The sequence below is a fragment of the Capra hircus genome, chromosome 9 (genome assembly GCF_001704415.2).
Source record: "Capra hircus breed San Clemente chromosome 9, ASM170441v1, whole genome shotgun sequence".
Taxonomy (NCBI): domain Eukaryota; kingdom Metazoa; phylum Chordata; class Mammalia; order Artiodactyla; family Bovidae; genus Capra; species Capra hircus.
The window spans coordinates 52,676,081-52,695,556 of NC_030816.1; the positions used below are offsets into that span (position 1 = coordinate 52,676,081).

General features: G+C 37.0%; 1 protein-coding gene across 2 annotated transcripts in view; it reads right to left on the reverse strand.

Annotated features, from left to right (window-relative positions):
- LOC102184907 (cytochrome b5 reductase 4) overlaps positions 1-19,476 on the reverse strand; it is a 116,546-nt gene that overhangs the window by 23,947 nt on the left and 73,123 nt on the right. For both annotated transcript variants that reach the window (XM_005684722.3, XM_005684721.3), the window contains 4 exons: positions 19,134-19,166; positions 13,311-13,433; positions 2,385-2,525; positions 14-166 (listed from right to left, as the gene is read on the reverse strand). In XM_005684722.3, the coding sequence (XP_005684779.1) occupies positions 14-166; positions 2,385-2,525; positions 13,311-13,433; positions 19,134-19,166 (450 nt within the window). The remainder of the gene's footprint in view (positions 1-13; positions 167-2,384; positions 2,526-13,310; positions 13,434-19,133; positions 19,167-19,476) is intronic.

Consider the following 19,476-nt stretch of genomic DNA (forward strand, 5'->3'; position numbering starts at 1 on the left):
AAAAAATACTAACCAATCTGAAGATGATCAAGCTCTGGTGTGAAGAATCCAGCAGGGTAGATTTTGATCAAAAAGTAGATGTATATATTGTTGGGAAGAACTGGTTCCTTGAACTCTGAGAATAAGGAATGAGATACAGGTGTATATGGCTTCACAATTTCAGTACCTGGAGAAAGTCAAAACAAAGAAATTCAATTCTAAAAATCTAAACAAATGAAGATGAAACATAAAAATGTTATGATGCTATCAGTATATATTTAAAACTGTACCCTTAATGTGAATACAGTTGTATGTTCTATATGTATACAGCACATGTATATATACTCTAAGCCAATATGTGTTGAAATGATTTTAACGAATCAGTAATTCACCATAATATGAATAATCTGTTTTTATTAAGTGTGGCATAAAATGACAGGATTTTATGCTAATAAACTTAAAACAACCACCTATGCCATCAGCATATAAGTTTTGTAATGGGCCACAACAAAAATGGCATCAGAAGTTTACACAGAGATATAAGAAGATACTTACACAATAATTTTAATTATATACCAAATTTTTAACAATGAATACTGATGGCCAATGGGATAATTTGGGTTCTAGGAAGGCATGAATTTCACTTTTTACTTTATATTTTTGAATTATTTTAACAATTTATCATTTTATGTATTATTTTGGTAATTAAAAAGAACACTAAGCCAACTACTACTAAGAATATAATAATAAAAAACCAGGTAAAATTAATAAGAAGCCATGTTATATTTTAGCTAGCCAAAATCCAAAGAAAGAGGAGTGAACACATTTGAAAGACCAAAATTTTATACATGGCTCCTTTACATATATGAAATTAACTATGTGTAAATTATATACAATACTTTGACAATAAATACACTGGGGAAGTTATCAGTTATTGAATAACTAGGCATTAGTGAGGATGAAGAGAAAAACTGAACAGTATGTATAATACACTATATTTATCAAATCCCGGCTGGTAGTCTGTGAAGCTACTTGCTGGAAACACTAGGACTGACATGGGAATGTTACCTTTTGCAGCTTCAACATGTTAAGAAGATATTAGACAACATCTGGAAGGGTATTTAAAACAAGAGGTAATTTGGGGGTGAAAATAAGGGAAAGAGAATTTACACAGTAAGGAATACATTTACAAGAGCTTCTTTTACTGGTGGCACATGAAAGGAGATCATCTATAATCATCCACTCATTTTCAGCTTTATAAATTCAACTTCATAAACGACCTTGAACTTAAAAGTGGCTAATAAGAGATGCTGGTGTATGTTTCTGGTAGCTGTCTTCACAGAAGACTGTGTGCTCTCTAACCTCTTTCTTTTAAGGCTTTGTTAGTAATAGATTGCCTGCAGGAGGTAATGGCAACCCACTCTAGTATTCTTGCCTGGGAAATCCCAAGGACACAGGAACCTGGCAGGTTGCAGAGTTGGAGACAACTTAGCAACTAAACAACAACAAAAGTAATAAATTACAATGCTGGTGGCACCGTCCCTGTTCAGTTCAGTTCAGTTGCTGAGTCGTGTCCGACTCTTTGCGACCCCATGAATCACAGCACGCCAGGCCTACCTGTCCATCACCAACTCCCAGAGTTCACTCAGACTCACGTCTATCGAGTCAGTGATGCCATCCAGCCATCTCATCCTCCGTCGTCCCCTTCTCCTCCTGCCCCCAATTCCTCCCAGCATCAGAGTCTTTTCCAGTGAGTCAACTCTTCTCATGAGGTGGCCAAAGTACTGGCACTTCAGCTTTAGCATCATTCCTTCCAAAGAAATCCTAGGGCTGATCTCCTTCAGAATGGACTGGTTGGATCTCCTTGCAGTCCAAGGGACTCTCAAGAGCCTTCTCCAACACCGCAGCTCAAAAGCATCAATTCTTTGGCACTCAGCTTTCTTCACAGTCCAACTCTCACATCCATACATGACCACTGGAAAAACCATAGCCTTGACTAGACGGACCTTAGTCGGCAAAGTAATGTCGCTGCTTTTCAACATGCTAATCTAGGTTGGTCATAACTTTTCTTCCAAGGAGTAAGCGTCTGTTAATTTCATGGCTGCAGTCACCATCTGCAGTGATTTTGGAGCCCAAAAAAATAAAGTCTGACACTGTTTCTACATCTATTTCCCATGAAGTGATGGGACCGGATGCCATGTGACGAGTGACAATTTCTTTGTTCCACACAGTGATGCAGCATAGCTAGAGTTCCCACTTGCAGGCACCCAGCATCCACAAATCCAGAAATGGGATATCACAAAGACCAGCTGCCCAGAAACATTTCACTAATAACCTACATGGGTGCTTACATTAGTACTGATTACAAACTCCTTACGAAAGAAAATGTTTCTGCAAAGCCTTACCTGTAATAGGTAGCTTGAGGTAAACGTGTTGCCCTACTGGCACCTGAAGATGTGTGCTCAGTGGCAGCATTAAGCAGAAAAGCTTCGTATCATGAGTCACATCTTCCTTGGAAACTAACTGGCATTTTCTGTAGAACAAACCTAGAAAGAAGTTCATTTTCTCTTAGCGACAAATTAGATAAGAAGTACTCCCAGACTCACTACTTAAAAGCACACACTCAGTTTCTGCTCTTTAGTGAGCTTGAATTTCACTAACAGGCCTATGACATTAAAAAAAAATTCATCACTATTTTGAAAATCTTATAATGTTAGTTTTTTCCATTTTACTTCCTGACATATCCATTTTCTAAAACCTGTAAATACTTCCATAATTTGAAAAAACAGCTCTATAAAATGAGTGTTATTTGCTCATGTCTGTTTTTATAGCATGTTAAAACCATTGCAGTCTAAGAAATGAAAGCCTAGTTTTTTCTTCTTAAATTTACTTTTTAAAAGAATTTCATCCTTTATGCCTCATCAATAGCTATGTAATTAAAATGTAGACGTGAAAAACAGTTAATAACCATCAAAGCTCATTTTAAATTCTTTTCTTACAGAATGGCAAAGTCCTGAAACTCAAGCATTTAAAGTTTAACAATACCAGCACTATTTAATAACTTATAAATATTTCTTTGATAAAGGCAGGAAAATATATATTTTTGTGTCTCTGTGTGTTATATATATACAAACAAAATTTATATATATATGAGTTATAGGACATTTCAACAGTCAAAATATGATTAAAACAAAAATAAACAGGTTAATAAGGGTATAAGTTCTGATTATCTGGAAAAATTTAAATGAAATACTGAAGATGGCAGGTTTGTGGTACTAAAATACAAATAAAAGGAACCAAGTATTTCTATAAATACTGGAAATATCTGAAATTAATACCCTAAGCTCAGGAAATATTTGCATACAGAGCAAAATAATACCATTGGATTGGAAGGTATTATTACAGAAGTTCTAAAAGCATGAATATTTTCACTGGCAAATTCTCTTTGAATGTAAACAGCATACCAGAGTAGACTAATGACACTGATTTGTTTCATAATTTCCTGTTTTTTATAAAACAGCATTTACAGAGATGTATCAGGAATTAATCCTAATAAAGCATCTTTGGCCATGTGAAGAGTCGACTCGTTAGAAAAGACCCTGATGCTGGGAAAGACTGAAAGCAAAAGAAAGGGGTGGCAGAGGATGAGAGAGTTAGATAGCATTACTGATTCAATGGATATGAATCTGAGCAAACTCTGGATGGTACTGGAGGTCAGAGGAGGCTGGCGTGCTGCAGTCTGTGGGCTTGCAAAGAGTTGGACATGACTTAGCGACTGAACAAAAACAATAACAAAGCATCTTATTATCCTAATTATGCTCTTTTTTTTAATCCTAAAAATATTTAAGTAGGTAAAGATTTACTTCAGACTTTAGCATGTGAAGGCCCTACATTGAATAATCAATGGTTAGTAGACAACTAAAATTCACATAGAATCCTAAGAAACCATTTTGGCTACAGTTTCATCCAATTCTCTTCTTCCCTTTTCGCTTGGTCCCCAAAAGACCCTGGTCACTACATCTTTCTACCTGCTACCATAGTAGCTCAGTGTGCACATAAACTTAAGAGTGCATCGTGGCCAGGTCAAAATTTAGACAAGATCATGGCCAAGGGTACCATCCCAGAATTATACCAGAAGGCCTAATCCAATGCTAGACTGATGAAGGATCAAAGGAGCTAGGCTCACCCACAAGAAAAAATGAAGGTTCAGACGATCTCCTTATCTCTTCCTCTAGACCATTCCTGTGACCCAGAGTGGTAATATTGGGTTGGCCAGAGAATTTGTTTAGGATTTTCCATAAAGTGTTACAGAAAAACCAGAACAGATTTTTGACCAACCAATATGTGATGAGGGCTTCCCTTGTAACTCAGTGGGTAAAGAATCTACCTGCAATTCAGGAGACCCAGGTTCGATCCCTGGGTCGAGGAGATCCCCTGGAGGAGGAAATGGCAACCCACTCCAGTATACTTGCCTGGAGAATCTCATGGACAGAGGAGCCTGGCAGGCTAGAGTTCATGGGGTCACAAGAGTCGGACATGACTTACATGACTTAGCAACTAAATCACAGTATGCGATGAGACCTCCAGGTCTAAACACGTGAAAGTTATAAATCAGACAAATAACTGTTAAATAAAATAAGTTCTGTGCTGTACCCTGAAATGTACCTTCATAATGCCCCTTTAGAAGGCTAGGTTCAAATTCAGGATTCGTGAACTCCTCAGAGTTCCATGCAGGAAGAAGGCAAGGAGACGAGAGCTGCACCCCCAGACTGTCAATGGCCTGAATCCTGCTCTTCTCAGCCCTGCTGTCTGACCCTGAGTGGAGCCTTATGTGGATGTGGGGAGACTAGTCCATACGTTCAAGCTCTACTTGCTGTCCCCATAACTAGCCTTGGCCACTCCTTGGATAGGCTTCCCAGGTGGCTCAGTGGTAAAGAATTGCCTGCCAATGCAGGAGACACGGGTTTGATATCTGGATTGGGAAGATCCCCCAGAAAAGTGTTTTTACTTGGGAAATCCCATGAACAGGGGAGCCTGGTGGGCTATAGTCAATGGGGTCCCAAAGAGTCAGATACAACTTAGTGACCAAATAACAATTTCATGGATAGAAGTGGACTGGGGGTCATTTGCACAGGGAATTCTGGGGCTCCAGATACCTGGAGTGCAGTGATTAAGGAAAGAGCTTCAATTCTGGGGGGACAATTCCTTGCTTTGCACACTCCTCATCCTGTGAGGGATGTGCAGCTGGTGGAGAGCCCTTGTGTTGTTCTCCACGCATGGAATCCAAGGTAGGAGTCCCTCGTGAAAAGGTCTGGGGGCCACAGTGCCTTCCTCTAATCAAATCTAGTGCATACCCTCTGATGAAAAGACTCATCTTCAGACCTGACAATTTCACCTCTAGCCTTTGTCAGAAAGGATTTGTTACAGTAAGTCTGCATCTCTTTGACTGTACTTAAAACACAAGGAAACTTTGGGTTACAATGATGGACTGGCTTTCTAGACAGAGAAGTAACACAGTATTCCTGCTATTTAACACTGTGAGATAATGTCAACATCTTTAAGTGTTAGTCGCTGAGTTGTGTTTGACTCTTTGCAATCCTATGGACTGTAGCCTGCCAGGCTCCTCTGTCCATGGGATTTCCCAGGCAAGAATACTGGAGAGGGTTGGCATTTCCTTCTCCAGAGGAACTTACTGACCCAGGAATCGAACCCTGGTCACCTGCATTCAACATCTTACCAATAAAATAACAAAACTGCCATAATTTCAATGGGACATGCAAACGATAGGTTCTAAAAGTCTTCAGAAAGATTTAAGAATGCTTTCGTCTTTCACTCTTTCACTTATGCTGAAGAGAGAAGTCACATAGGCCTGGACCGAAAACATGGGGATAAAGGAAGATAAAGCAGATTTGTTGACCTGAGTCTGAATAATGCTGGTATTAAGGTGTCAGATTTTTGGTTTTATAAGCATAACTATACAAGAAAATGAAAAACTGAAAATAAATATGAGATGGTAAAACGAAAACACAAGACAGAAAAACGTTTGTTCAGAAGCCTAACTTTAAAAAAATATGTTAATTTTTAAAATGGAGTACAGCAAAGTAATTCAGTTATATATGTATGTGTATACATGCATATACACACATTCTTTTTCAGGTTTTTTTTCATTACAGATTATTACAAGTTATTGAATATAGTTCCCTGTGCTATATGGTAGGTCCTTGTTATCTATTTTATGTATAGTAGTGTGTATCTGTTAATCCCAGACTAAATTCTTTTAATAACATACAAATAATATTGAGATACTCAGGGTAACACTGAAACACTGAGGATAATATGGTAATCCGGGCATTCTTTATTCTTCTTGTTGAAAAGAAACTACAGCTTTCCTTCTAGAGAGTAGAATTTCACAAGGCAAAAATAAAGACAAAGTTCAGTGGGAGAGAGCTGTGAAAGAGCACTGGATTGGGAGTCCACACCTTCCTGTTCTAAGTACTTTTTTGGCCATGCCATGCAGCACGCAGGATTCAGTTCCCAGACTAGGGATTAAACCCATGCACCCCTGCAGGGGAAGTGTGGAGTCCTACTGGAATTCCCCTAGTGTTCTTTCAAAGCATCTGTTCACACCCATTTTCCCTGCTGGAAACAGGGGCTTACAGAAGTTAAAAGTTTGCCCAAGATCACAGAGATCACTAGAGATCAAGATCACTAGAGAAGACGTGGGATGGGGGAAGAAGTTATGAGAGTTTCTTGCCGCAACAAATAAGCCTTGTTCAAAGAGTTTGAGAACTATCATTATAGACCAGTACATTGTCCTTTAGCATCTTCCTCATTATTTTAACCATGTCGGTTCAAACACAAATATCTATAGACTAGCCCCCTACCCTTTACAACTCCCTAGTAACTATTTAATGTCCAAATTAAGGAACCAGTTCAGCAAGTCACCATCTATCTCAGGTACCTCTCTTCTTCAACATCCCCAGCAGGACACCTTGGGATTTCATCATGCTATTCAGAAGTTTGCAATTGAAAACTTATGAATTATTTCTGGAATTTTCCATTTAATATTTTTGGACCACGACTGACCAAGGGTAAGTGAAACCTCAGAAAGCAAAGCTGCAAATAAGGTGGGGGTGAGGTGGGGGCACTGTATTTGTCTTTGACTCTGATCTCGAACATGGGGTTCCTAATACCCTGGTAAATTCCTAAGTAATAAGGGAAAACTAGGAACATCTTTGTTCTCATGTGGTGACTCTGGGTAGATTCCTGGATGGGGGCTGGTCACCAGAAAGACTGAGTTATGGTCACAAGTTTGGAATTTCCTGCTCCATAGCCCACCCTCTGGAGAGGAAAGAGGGGCTGGAAATGAACTTATGCAGAAGAAACAACAAAGTTTTAGTTATTATGTGCTTTTAAAAGTATTACATAAACTGCAATTACGCTGCTGTTTTTAAAAATTATTCAGCCTTTGTTCTAATTTTGATAAGGTTTTCACTTAACCTCTGGCGGTTGCTGTTCAGTCCCTAAGTCATGTCTGACTCTCTGCAACCCCAAGGACTGCAGCATTCAGGCTTCCCGGTCCTTCACCATCTCCTGGAGTTTGCTCAAACTCAGTGATGCTATCCAACCAACTCATCTGACCTTTGTAATATAGCTTTACTATCCTCACTCAAACCACTCTTGCTTATATGAGTAAGAAAACATTCATAACACATCTTCAAACACCCAGGATGATAAATGTGTATGGGTACATGCTTTTTCCAATTAGTAAATTGACAATAGAGCATAGATTCCTTTCTGTTTTCACTATTACTATTAAAAATACCTTTGAAATGCATTCAGTTCTTTTACTACCTTACCTAGACTGATGTGAGCTGAATCTTTCTTTCAAAGTGAGGATTTTGTTGAGTTAAACATCAGTGTTAAGCTAAGAAAAAGGCAGCTTTTCTTCCAAGACTAGGTTCAATGGAGTCCTTAGACAATGAGGCCCATATCGTTTAGTAAGGTTGTCACTAGATTTGAACATCTCTTAATCTGTGCTTATCACCTTTCCTCAGCTTCATAACTAATAATTCAGTCAACATTATACATTAAAGTGCTTGAATTCTAAGTTTTTAAACCATCTATTCTGTCTTTTAACATAGTAAATAATTTCTTATTTATTTATAGCCTGCTCCATCTATTCCGTGTTTCTTCATATTCAGGCCGTTCTGCTAGAAATGAGAATAAGACAGCAACATGCTAAAGCATCTTATAATTAGTGTGCAAGTGACAACTTTACACCTGCTGGGCTGAGCAGACAATTTAAAAGCATAAAATACCGTGAAGTTCTATTTGCTAGCCATAGGATTCTCTTCTTTTCCAGTAATTCTGAATGACTGTTTTAGGCAGCAAAGAAACATGGCTGCACAGGCAAGAAAGGGTTGGGAAGGGGCGAAGGTGGATCTTTATACACTGACAAGAAGAGCTGTTGTTCCTTATGACAGTGAACAGCTTGCCTGCAGAATCCCAGGCCCCGTAGAAAGCCTCAATTAAGTGACTGCTCACAAGGTGTCAATAAGCACGTTTACAAGTACAGACAACACTTCTGGATGTGTATGCATGTGGTGTTAGCAATTAAGAAGCCCTGATAATAGTATAGGTCAAATTATGCAAAACTGCCATTTTTCTAGGTAAAAAACAAACAGCAGTGGTTTCATACAATTCAGCATGATTTAAAAACACAGTTATAGATTCTATATGTATTTAATCTAAAGGTTTATACATGGCTATTGACAGATCAAAATTATGGCACAACTTTTCAAAATCTTGTTTATTCTTTAGTGTCTCAATATTCATTTACTGAGCTGTTAGTTATCAAATTTACAAAACAACCTTTGTGTGATGATCTGAATCCCCATATTAAAGGTAATCACAATTAGAAGAAATTTTTAGGCTTGATACAGAAATAGCAACCCAATATTCTATTAATATTCTATTCTTGACTCTTAATAGACAAGTTTCTTAGTCATATCACACACACACCACAGCACACAAATACTCACTCATAATCTTCATTTTTGAGAAGAAAAAAATAATTGGAAGTGCCCAAGTTACAAATGGTAGTCTGGTTCTATTCATACAATTTAATTTATCAACTGTTATACCTGGATTCAAGGTAAAAAATGAAGTAGTTTCTCTGCTCTGATTATGTTCTTTGCTATATTTAAATCTTTTGTGTAAGTAAACTCTAGATTTGACATGAGAAGGTATTGCATTAAAAGTCTTGAACTCACATGCTTAGTTTCAAACTTAAATTTTTTTAACTAAGAAAAAAGGAAAAAGCCAGATATCATAAAAATTGATAATTCTGGTAATACACACTGAAAATCTAGGAACCACATAATCAGAGTAAACATTTGAACTTACTGACAGCAAGTTAAATCATAATATTTTGATGATATAAGTATTCAGCTTTGCTAGTGCAGAAAATAGCCTATAGTTTTTATCATGAGTTAGGGAAGAGAAAGGACAAAGAAGAAATGAATCTGTGCTAATTCAGGAAAATAAATAGAAAAAATCCCCTAAACTCTGAGTCATTTTCCAAAGTAGAAAATCTAATTCACTGAAAAATACAAGTGTGGCTCCAATTTCATACAAGAGAGCTAAAACAAACTATGGTGGCTCACAACTCAAGCCAAAATTTATAGTAGGGATAAGAGAGTTCATGGAAAGCCTCAGGAAATTATAGGGAAGAATACTTGAGCAATGTTCATTCTAACTATTTCTAAATAGAGATCAACCTTGTTTCTCAGTATCATTTATTTCTAGGACTTAGCTTTTATCTGGTTTGCTATGATTTTTCAATCATTAGAGAGCCAGATAATTTCAGGGCAAAAGATTTTACCTTAATAATATCTTTTTTCATCTTCATGGTCTTTTACCTGTTCTTTTCTGATCTGCTGCATCTGCTATTATTCCTCTCTCTTCTGCCTACCTTATACCATGCAATTGAGACCTCCTGCTCTTGGAAAATGAATCCATTTGACCTTTCCCACATATGGCTTACATTTTCTTCCTCTGCCACCTGCAAAAGGTCTGGCACAAAAAGTACCCAGTAATGATATCTGGAAAGTCCTTCATGACTTTCTTTTTTAAGTTACTTTCAAAACATTGCTTGAAATTCACCTTCATTCATGGGGAGTTGTTCAAGGTCAGATTGATCTGCATCTGTTCAATTAAGGTTACCTTAGAATATATTCAAGTTTGCACTAAGTAACTTCCTCTTATTGGCCTATGGCTTGATATAAGTATTCTTTAACCCCATGTTTATGTATGTTCTTTCTTTCACCTAGGAAAATAATTCTGATGATATTTATTTGTTATATACCACAATACCTAAAATAGCATTCCACACACAATAAGTACTCAAAATGCAGCTACCTGATACTTTTCTGAAAATTAAAATATTATCTACAAATATATTTTTATAGTTTTAAATATTTAAAGATGGTAAACTGAATAAAATGCAATTAGTTTCTTCTAACCCTTCCCTAAAATAAAAGCAAAGATGGTGTGTGTATGTGTGTGTGTGTGTGTGTGTGAGTGAGTGAGTGAGTGAGTGAGAGTGTTTGGTTGTTTTTTAAGGCATAGCCTGTAAGGATAGAAAGAACTGACTCAGTTAACTCGAAAGCTAAATCCCAAACTAGACATACAAAAAGCCAAGAATCAATCCATCTATAATATTAGATCTCATTAAGGCTCAGAAATTGGCAGGATCAAGTATCTCTGGAATCAGAGGGAAGGCAGAACTGAAACTGCTTTCTGGATTAAAGTTCATTTAAGAAGCCTAGCTGTCTTCCCTAGCCCCACCTTTCTGAAGTCTTTCCCTATTTCACACACCCACAGGCTGATTCTCTATTATTCTGGCAAAATATCAGAATTTTGCTCTCTTGTAGAGGGCAAAACAAAGGGTCTCTGGATTGTGTATATTTTATAGGCTGAACTGTATGCATCTCAATGTTCAACATTGAAGTCACATCTCCAGTACTAGAGAATGCAATTATATTTGGAAATGCGGTATTTTAAGAAGTAACTTAAAGTGAGGTCATTTGGATGGTCCCTAGTCCAATAAGCCTGATGTCCTTATAAGAAGAGGCAACAGGGACACAGACACAGAGGGAAGATCATGTGAAGACAGCCATCTACAAGCCAAGGAGACATGTCAGGAGAAGCCAACCCTGCCAGAATCTCAGTGTCAGACTCTAGCCTTCAGACTGTGGGAAAATAAACTCCTGTTATTATCCCACCAAGTCTGTGGTGCTTTTTTATGGCAACCTTAGTAGACTAATACAGGACAGTTGACAAAACAAATTTTAAAAAGGAAATTAAAGTTTACAGATACCCCTGCCTTCTTTTCCCAGGTAACTTTTGAAATGTTGGGTGCAAGGTAGAAAACTGTTTAGAGACTCCGGCAAAACACTGGCATGAGACTTTTCTGATCCAGCCACACAGCGAATGTTTCTTTTCTGATCCAAAGAAAGGATCCAATCACACAGCCAATGTTACTATCAGCAAGCAATGCCCACACACATAGTTTCCAACCAGCTTTTAGAGTGCAACCCAGAAATATGCACAGACAGTCAAGGACCAGCAGACATTCAAAAGATGCATCTAATATGAAAGACAGATCAAAACGAGGCTAGGCTACACAGGGAAACAAAAACTCTAAAACACTATCAGTAATTCTTAAAAAGCTAAGAGAAGGGAGTAAATAGGATGCTAAAACAAATAAACAAAAATCAAAAGAGTTCTCTGACGTTAAAAATATGAAGGTAGAAATGAGTTACTCAACAGCAGAGTTAGAAGACACAGCTGAAAACAATTCCCAAAAAGTAGAGCAAAAGGACAAAATTGAAAATGAGAGAGGAAAGACAAGATAAATAGAGAACTGGTTAAGAAGGCTTAAAATGAGATCACTTTTAGGGACTTCCCTGGTTGGTGGTCCAGAGGTTAAAATTCTACCTACAAATGCAGGGGACATGGGTTCCATCCCTGGTCTGGGAACTAAGATCCCACATGCCGTGGGGTGACTAAGCCACAGCTACTGAGCCTGCACACTCTAGAGCGGTGCTCCTCAACAAGAGAAGCCACCGCAACATGAAGCCTGAGCACACTAGCCAAAGCCATACCACATCAATGAAGAGCAGCTGTGCCACTTCAAAGGACCCAGTGAGGCCAAAAATAAATAAATAAAAAATAACATATTTTTTTAAAAGTCTTAAAAAAAAAAAAGAACACTTCTAAAAAGTAAAAACAGACCATGGAGGAGAGACAAATCAGTACTTTCCAGACACATGGGTCTTAAGCTTCCATAATGGAAAGATTAGCACAAAGGATGACCATTTGGCACAAAAGTTGAAGACAGACCTCCATTAAGGTCTATCAAACTATGAAATTTCAAAACACTTGGAACAAGAGGCAAATCCTACCAATTTCCAAAGAAAATATGGAGTGCATTCACTTTGTGAAAAGTCATCAAGCAGAACACTTATAATATGCACCTTTGCCTGTAAGATGTTACACTTAAATTAAAAGCTCTAAAAAATAAAGGAAGAAAATGAACGGTATTATCTTTAGGAAGTAAACTCAGAAACTGGTTTAGATAAGCACAGAGGCAATAAACGTGCCTTCTCTAATAGAAAAAAAAAATTAGATGTGCCTACAGGGCATAAATTTTACTTGTTTTGTACCTTTTGTAAAGGGAACCTGGAGGAATGAAGGCGTGAAGGAATGAAGGGCCTAAGTGGGTATTCTCCATTTAGCCATCATTACTGAATGAACCCATTATGCCTAATCATTAGCTAGCAGAGTCAGAAATGTAATCTCTGTTTAAAAAAATAAAAAAGGAGGGTAACAATCCCAATGCCCCATTTCAATTCTTTAGAAAGAGATACATGGAGAAGGCGATGGCACCCCACTCCAGTACTCTTGCCTGGAAAATCCCATGGATGGAGGAGCCTGGTAGGCTGCAGTCCGTGGCGTTTCGAAGAGTTGGACACAACTGACCAACTTCACTTTCACTTTTCACTTTCATGCATTGGAGAAGGAAATGGCAACCCACATCAGTGCTCTTGCCTGGAGAATCCCAGGGACGGGGGAGCCTGGTGAGCTGCCGTCTATGGGTCGCACTAGGTTGGACATGACTGAAGTGACTTAGCAGCAGCAGCAGCAGCAGAAAGAGATACAAGGACCCTTTGGCTCACTCAAAGAGGCCCTCCAAATTCTGGTACAATTGAGCCACTGACATACATTTTCATGAACCCAGGACTCAAAATAACAGCATAGCCTACCTGTATCTTTCTTTGGAATAATTGAATTATGATTCTCCTGGGGATGACCAAGGCGTTTCCAAGAAGTATTCTCTTTTTTCTTCAGGACAATCTCTATTTTTCCCACATTCTCAACAACTAGCACTGAAAAGAAGATAAAGTCCATTTGTATTCATTGATATGAGAGTTTATTTTTAAACCAGTCTTTCTTAAACAACCCAAATGTCCTGATCTGATATGAATGAAATTGATCATTATTGAAATAAACAAAATTTTTGGTACATATTCCTCAAAATTGTTTATGTCTTATATGATGTTAAATCCAGTTTATCTTAAATTCAAATTAACTTCATTCAAATTAACGTATCAGAGGCCAAACTAATACATAATGCTGGTTTTAATACAAGTTCAAATAGTCATGGCAACTAACACAGCTTTAAAAAAGAAACCTTAAATATACAAACTAGCCATTGAATGAACAGACAAAAGCAAATTTAATTTATACTCTATTAATATTTCTTGGGATCGGAGAGTCTTATGAGTGAATTCAGTAAACCAATATTGAGCTTAATAAACAGAAAAGGCTCCTGGAGAATGAATCCCTATAAATTATCCTTATAATTATCAATCTTTAATAATTAAAAATATTTTATATTATCTTATTTTTGAATATTTGAAATAGTTTAGAATATATTAATATAATATTAATAATATAATAAGCTTTATTTTAATTTTATTTTTTCTTTTATTCTAAGTACATTTTTATTTTAAGGCCCTTTTAAGGAATGTGGGCATGAAGGGCCAGAAGACAGTCTTTCTAATCATGGACACTCAGACTAAAGAAGAAGCTTTCCTAGAGGATATCGACAGTGTGCTTAATACTGGAGAAGTACCTAATATTTTTGCAGCAGATGAAAAATAAGAAGTGATGGAGGCAAATGCTTTTCAGGGTGTGCTGCTCCCAACTCAGAAAGGTTACCTTGAAACTTTTCTATTCTTCAATATAAATATGGCTTGTGCAGATAATTTTTGTAATCAAAAACTTTTTTGTTTTTGTTTTTCTTTTAATTTAAAAAAATGTTTAAAATATAAATTTATTTATTTTAATTGGAGGTTAATTACTTTACAATATTGTATTGGTTTTGCCATACATCAACATGAATCTGCCACGGGTGTACATGTGTTTCCCCATCCTGAAACCCCTCCCACCTCCCTCCCCATCACATCCCTCTGGGTCATCCCAAATATACCAGCCCCGAGCACCCTGTCTCATGCATTGAACCTGGACTGGCGATTTGTTTCACATATGATAATACACATGTTTCAATGCCATTCTCCCAAATCACCCCACCCTCGCCCTCTCCCACAGAGTCCAAAAGACTGTTCTATACATCTGTCTCTTTTGCTGTCTCGCATATAGAGTTATCGTTACCATCTTTCTAAATTCCATATATATGCATTAGTATACTGTATTGCTGTTTTTCTTTCTAGCTTACTTCACTCTGTAAAATAGGCTCCAGTTTCATCCACCTCATTAGAACTGATTCAAACGTATTCTTTTTAATGGCTGAGTAATACTCCGTTGTGTGTATGTACCACAGCTTTCTTATCCATTCGTCTGCTGATGGACATCTAGGTTGCTTCCATATCCTGGCTATTATAAACAGTGCTGTGATGAACACTGGGGTACACGTGTCTCTTTCAGTTCTGGTTTCCTCGGTGTGTATGCCCAGCAGTGGGATTGCTGGGTCATATGGCAGTTCTATTTCCAGTTTTTTAAGGAAATCTCCACACTGTTCTCCATAGTTGCTGTGCTGGTTTGCATTCCCACCAACAGTGTAAGAGGGTTCCCTTTTCTCCACACCCTCTCCAGCATTTATTGCTTGTAGACTTTTGGACAGCAGTCATTCTGACTGGCCATTTACCTCATTGTGGCTTTGATTTGCATTTCTATGACAATGAGTGATGTTGAGCATCTTTTCATGTGCTTGTTAGCCATCTGTATGTCTTCTTTGGAGAAATGTCTGTTTAGTTTTTTGGCCCATTTTTTGATTGGGTCATTTATTTTTCTGGAATTGAGCTGCGTAAGTTGCTTGTATATTTTTGAGATTGTCAGTTGCTTCATTTGCTATTATTTTCTCCCATTCTGAAGGCTGTCTTTTCACCTTGTTTAGTTTCCTTTGTTGTGCAGAAGCTTTTAAGTTTAATTAGGTTCCATTTGTTTATTTTTGCTTTTATTTCCAAAATTCTGGGAGGTGGTTCATAAAAGATCCTTCTGTGATTTATGTGGGAGAGTGTTTTGCCCGTTTTCCTCTAGGAGTTTTATAGTTTCTGGTCTTACGTTTAGATCTTTAATCCATTTTGAGTTTATTTTTGTGTATGGTGTTAGAAAGTGTTCTAGTTTCATTCTTTTACAAGTGGTTGACCAGTGTTCCCAGCACCAATTGTTAAAGGGATTGTCTTTTCTCCATTGTATATTCTTGCCTCCTTTGTCAAAGATAAGGTGTCCATAGGTGCGTAGATTTATCTCTGGGCTTTCTATTTTGTTCCATTGATCTATATTTCTGTCTTTGTGCCAATATCGTACTGTCTTGATGAATGTGGCTTTGTAGTAGAGCCTGAAGTCAGGAAGGTTGATTTGTTCAGTTCCATTCTTCTTTCTCAAGACTGCTTTGGCTATTCAAGGTTTTTCGTATTTCCATATAAATTGTGAGATTATTTGTCCTAGTTCTCTGAAAAATACCTTTGGTAGCTTGATAGGGATTGCAGTGAATCTATAGATTGCTTTGGGTAGTATACTCATTTTCACTATATTGATTCTTCTGATCCATGAACATGGTATATTTCTCCATCTATTAGTGTCCTCTTTGATTTCTTTCACCAGTGTTTTATAGTTTTCTATATATGTCTTTTGTTTCTTTAGGTAGATATATTCCTAAGTATTTTATTCTTTTCATTGCAATGGTGAATGGAATTGTTTCCTTAATTTCTCTATTTTCTCAATATTAGTGTATAGGAATGCAAGGGATTTCTCTGTGTTGATTTTATATCCTGCAACTTTACTATATCCATTGATTAGCTCTAGTAATTTTCTGGTGGAGTTTAGGGTTTTCTATACAGAGGATCATGTCTTCTGCAAACAGTGAGAGTTTTACTGCTTCTTTTCCAACTTAGATTCCTTTTATTTCTTTTTCTGCTCTGATTTCTGTGGCTAAACCTTCCAAAACTATGTTGAATAGTAGTGGTCAAAGTGGGCACCATTGTCTTGTTCCTGACTTTAGGGGAAATGCTTTCAATTTTTCACCACTGAGGATAATGTTTGTTGAGGATAATGTCTGTCATATATAGCTTTTATTATGTTGAGGTATGTTCCTTCTATTCCTGCTTTCTGGAGAGTTTTTATCATAAATGGATGTTGAATTTTGTCAAAGGCTTTTTCTGCATCTATTGAGATAATCACATGGTTTTTATCTTTCAGTTTGTTAATGTGCTGTATTATGTTGATTGCTTTGCGGATACTGAAGAATCCTTACATCCCTGGGATAAAGCCCACTTGGTCATGAGGAATGATCTTTTTAATGTGTTGTTGGATTCTGTTTGCTAGAAGTTTGTTAAGGATATTTGCATCTATGTTCATCAGTGATATTGGCCTGTAGTTTTCTTTTTTTGTGGCATCTGGAGAAGGCAATGGCACCCCACTGCAGTACTCTTGCCTGGAAAATCCCATGGACAGAGGAGCCTGGTAGGCTACAGTCCATGGGGTCGCTAAGAGTCAGACACGACTGAGCAACTTCACTTTCTCTTTTCCTTCATGCATTGGAGAAGGAAATGGCAACCCACTCCAGTGTTCTTGCCTGGAGAATCCCAGGGATGGGAGAGCCTGGTGGGCTGCTGTCTATGTGGTTGCACAGAATTGGACACGACTGAAGTGACTTAGCAGCAGCAGCAGCAGTTTGTCTGGTTTTGGTATTAGGGTGATGGTGGCCTCATTGAGTGAGTTTGGAAGTTTACCTTCCTCTGCAATTTTCTGGAAGAGTTTGAGTAGGATAGGTGTTAGTATTTCTCTAAATTTTTGGTAGAATTCAGCTGTGAAGCCATCTGTTTCTGGGCTTTTGTTTGTTGGGAGATTTCTGATTACAGTTTCAATTTCTGTGCTTGTGATGGGTCTGTTAAGATTTTCTATTTCTTCCTGGTTCAGTTTTGGAAAATTGTACTTTTCTAAGAATTTGTCCATTTCTTCCAAGTTGTCCATTATACTGGCACATCGCTGCTGATAGTAGTCTCTTATGATCCTTTGTATTTCTGTGTTGTCTGTTGTGATCTCTCCATTTTCATTTCTAATTCTGTTGATTTGATTCTTTTCCCTTTGTTTCTTGAGTCTGGCTAATGGTTTGTCAATTTTATTTATCTTCTCAAAGAACCAGCTTTTGGCTTTGTTGATATAATAAGCTTTAAAAGGTGATTATATTTTATGAATTAAATGTGTTTTTAAAAGATTTAAAGTATATATATTTTTGCCTTTAGAAATAATATTAGTCTTCCTCACTGTAAACATAGAAATCAGCAGCAATTTAACAACTTTTAAAGACAGAATAGTTGGATGAATTCAATTCCATGAGCACTGATTTGAAGCTTAATAGACATAAAAAGTCCTTGACTTCAAAGAGTTTAATTAATACAATTTATAGAACTTACTATGGTGTATACAGAAAAAGGAAGGTACAGAACCAGTGTAATGTAATCTCACAGTGCTTTAAAATGAGAAACCACATATATACAAATATAGAGTAGAATATTATTCATCCTTAAAAAAGGGAATCCTGATAGTTGTAACAATCTATGATAAACCTAGAAGGCATTATACTAAGTGAAATACATAAAACAGAGAAGACAAATACTGCATGGTAGCACTTACATGTGCAAATAAAAAAAAAAAAAGTCAAACTCATAGAAACAGTAGCAAAACAGTGCCAGGTGTCAGGGGAGAGGGGGAAATAGGAAGAGGTTGACAAAAGAGTATGAACTTTCAGCTATAAGGTGAATAAGGTCTGAAGATCTCATGTATAACATGGTGACTGCAGTTGATCACACTATCTTGTATAACTGAAATTATACACAAAGGTAAACATGTGAGATGATGAATGTGTTAACTTGATTGTGTGAATCTTCATAATGTATACCTTTACTGAATCAACATGTTGTATACTTTAAATCTTTAAATAGAACACAATTTTGTTAATTATATCTCAATAAAGCTAAAGGAAAAAAAACTACCATTCTCTGATGAGTCTTCTATTGTTAAACAGCTGTGTAAAATCCATGGTGCATTTATATGTAATGATATACATAATTTAATATGCTTTGGGTCTCCTGCATTGCAGGAAGACATTTTACCATATGAGCTACCAGGAAAGCCCTTGTTAACATTAAATATTTATATATACACCTAGGAAAAACTTGTCTGGTCAAGTATTTCTACAAGCTACACGTCAGGAATAGGGCAGAGGGAAGAATGGAGACAAGAATTTTTTTTCTAATGAGAGGAAATGAAAAGGGCACAGATGAATAAGGGAAAAGGAACAAGGGGTAGGAGGAACTGAAACCAGAGGGAAAAGGTATATTTAAAAATTAACATATAAGTTTATATAGAAAACATCATATCCCTGTTCTGCAACATGAAAACAGACATGTGAACAATAAGACAAACTGCTGTCCCCCCATACATGCATATGTATATGTGTGTAAATGCACATAAATACATTACATTGGTAGCCGTCCCTCAATAGGTGTGTGTGTATGCGTGTGCGTGTATATGTACATATATACATTATGTTGGTAGCTTACCAGAAAAATCTTCCTGAATCTCATGACTTAGGGCTGGAGAAAAAGAAAAAAAAATTCAGTTAAGATCCAACTTCAATTCCTACAGTCTACAAACACAGTATAAGATCATTTAAATGGTTCTTTCATGCACTATTTCAAATCTCTGAAACATATCCTAAGAAACCATAAGAAAAACTGAATGCAACCAAAATGTATGTACTTTGAGAAAAAAAATTTAAATATATTTAGTTGTTCCATTTCTCTCCTTATTAATTAAAGAGTAAATATTCAATTGCCCACAAGTGGGTAACCCACACTGGTTTAAGGATGGTCTCAGCCTGACAAATCCTACAAACTAAGAAAG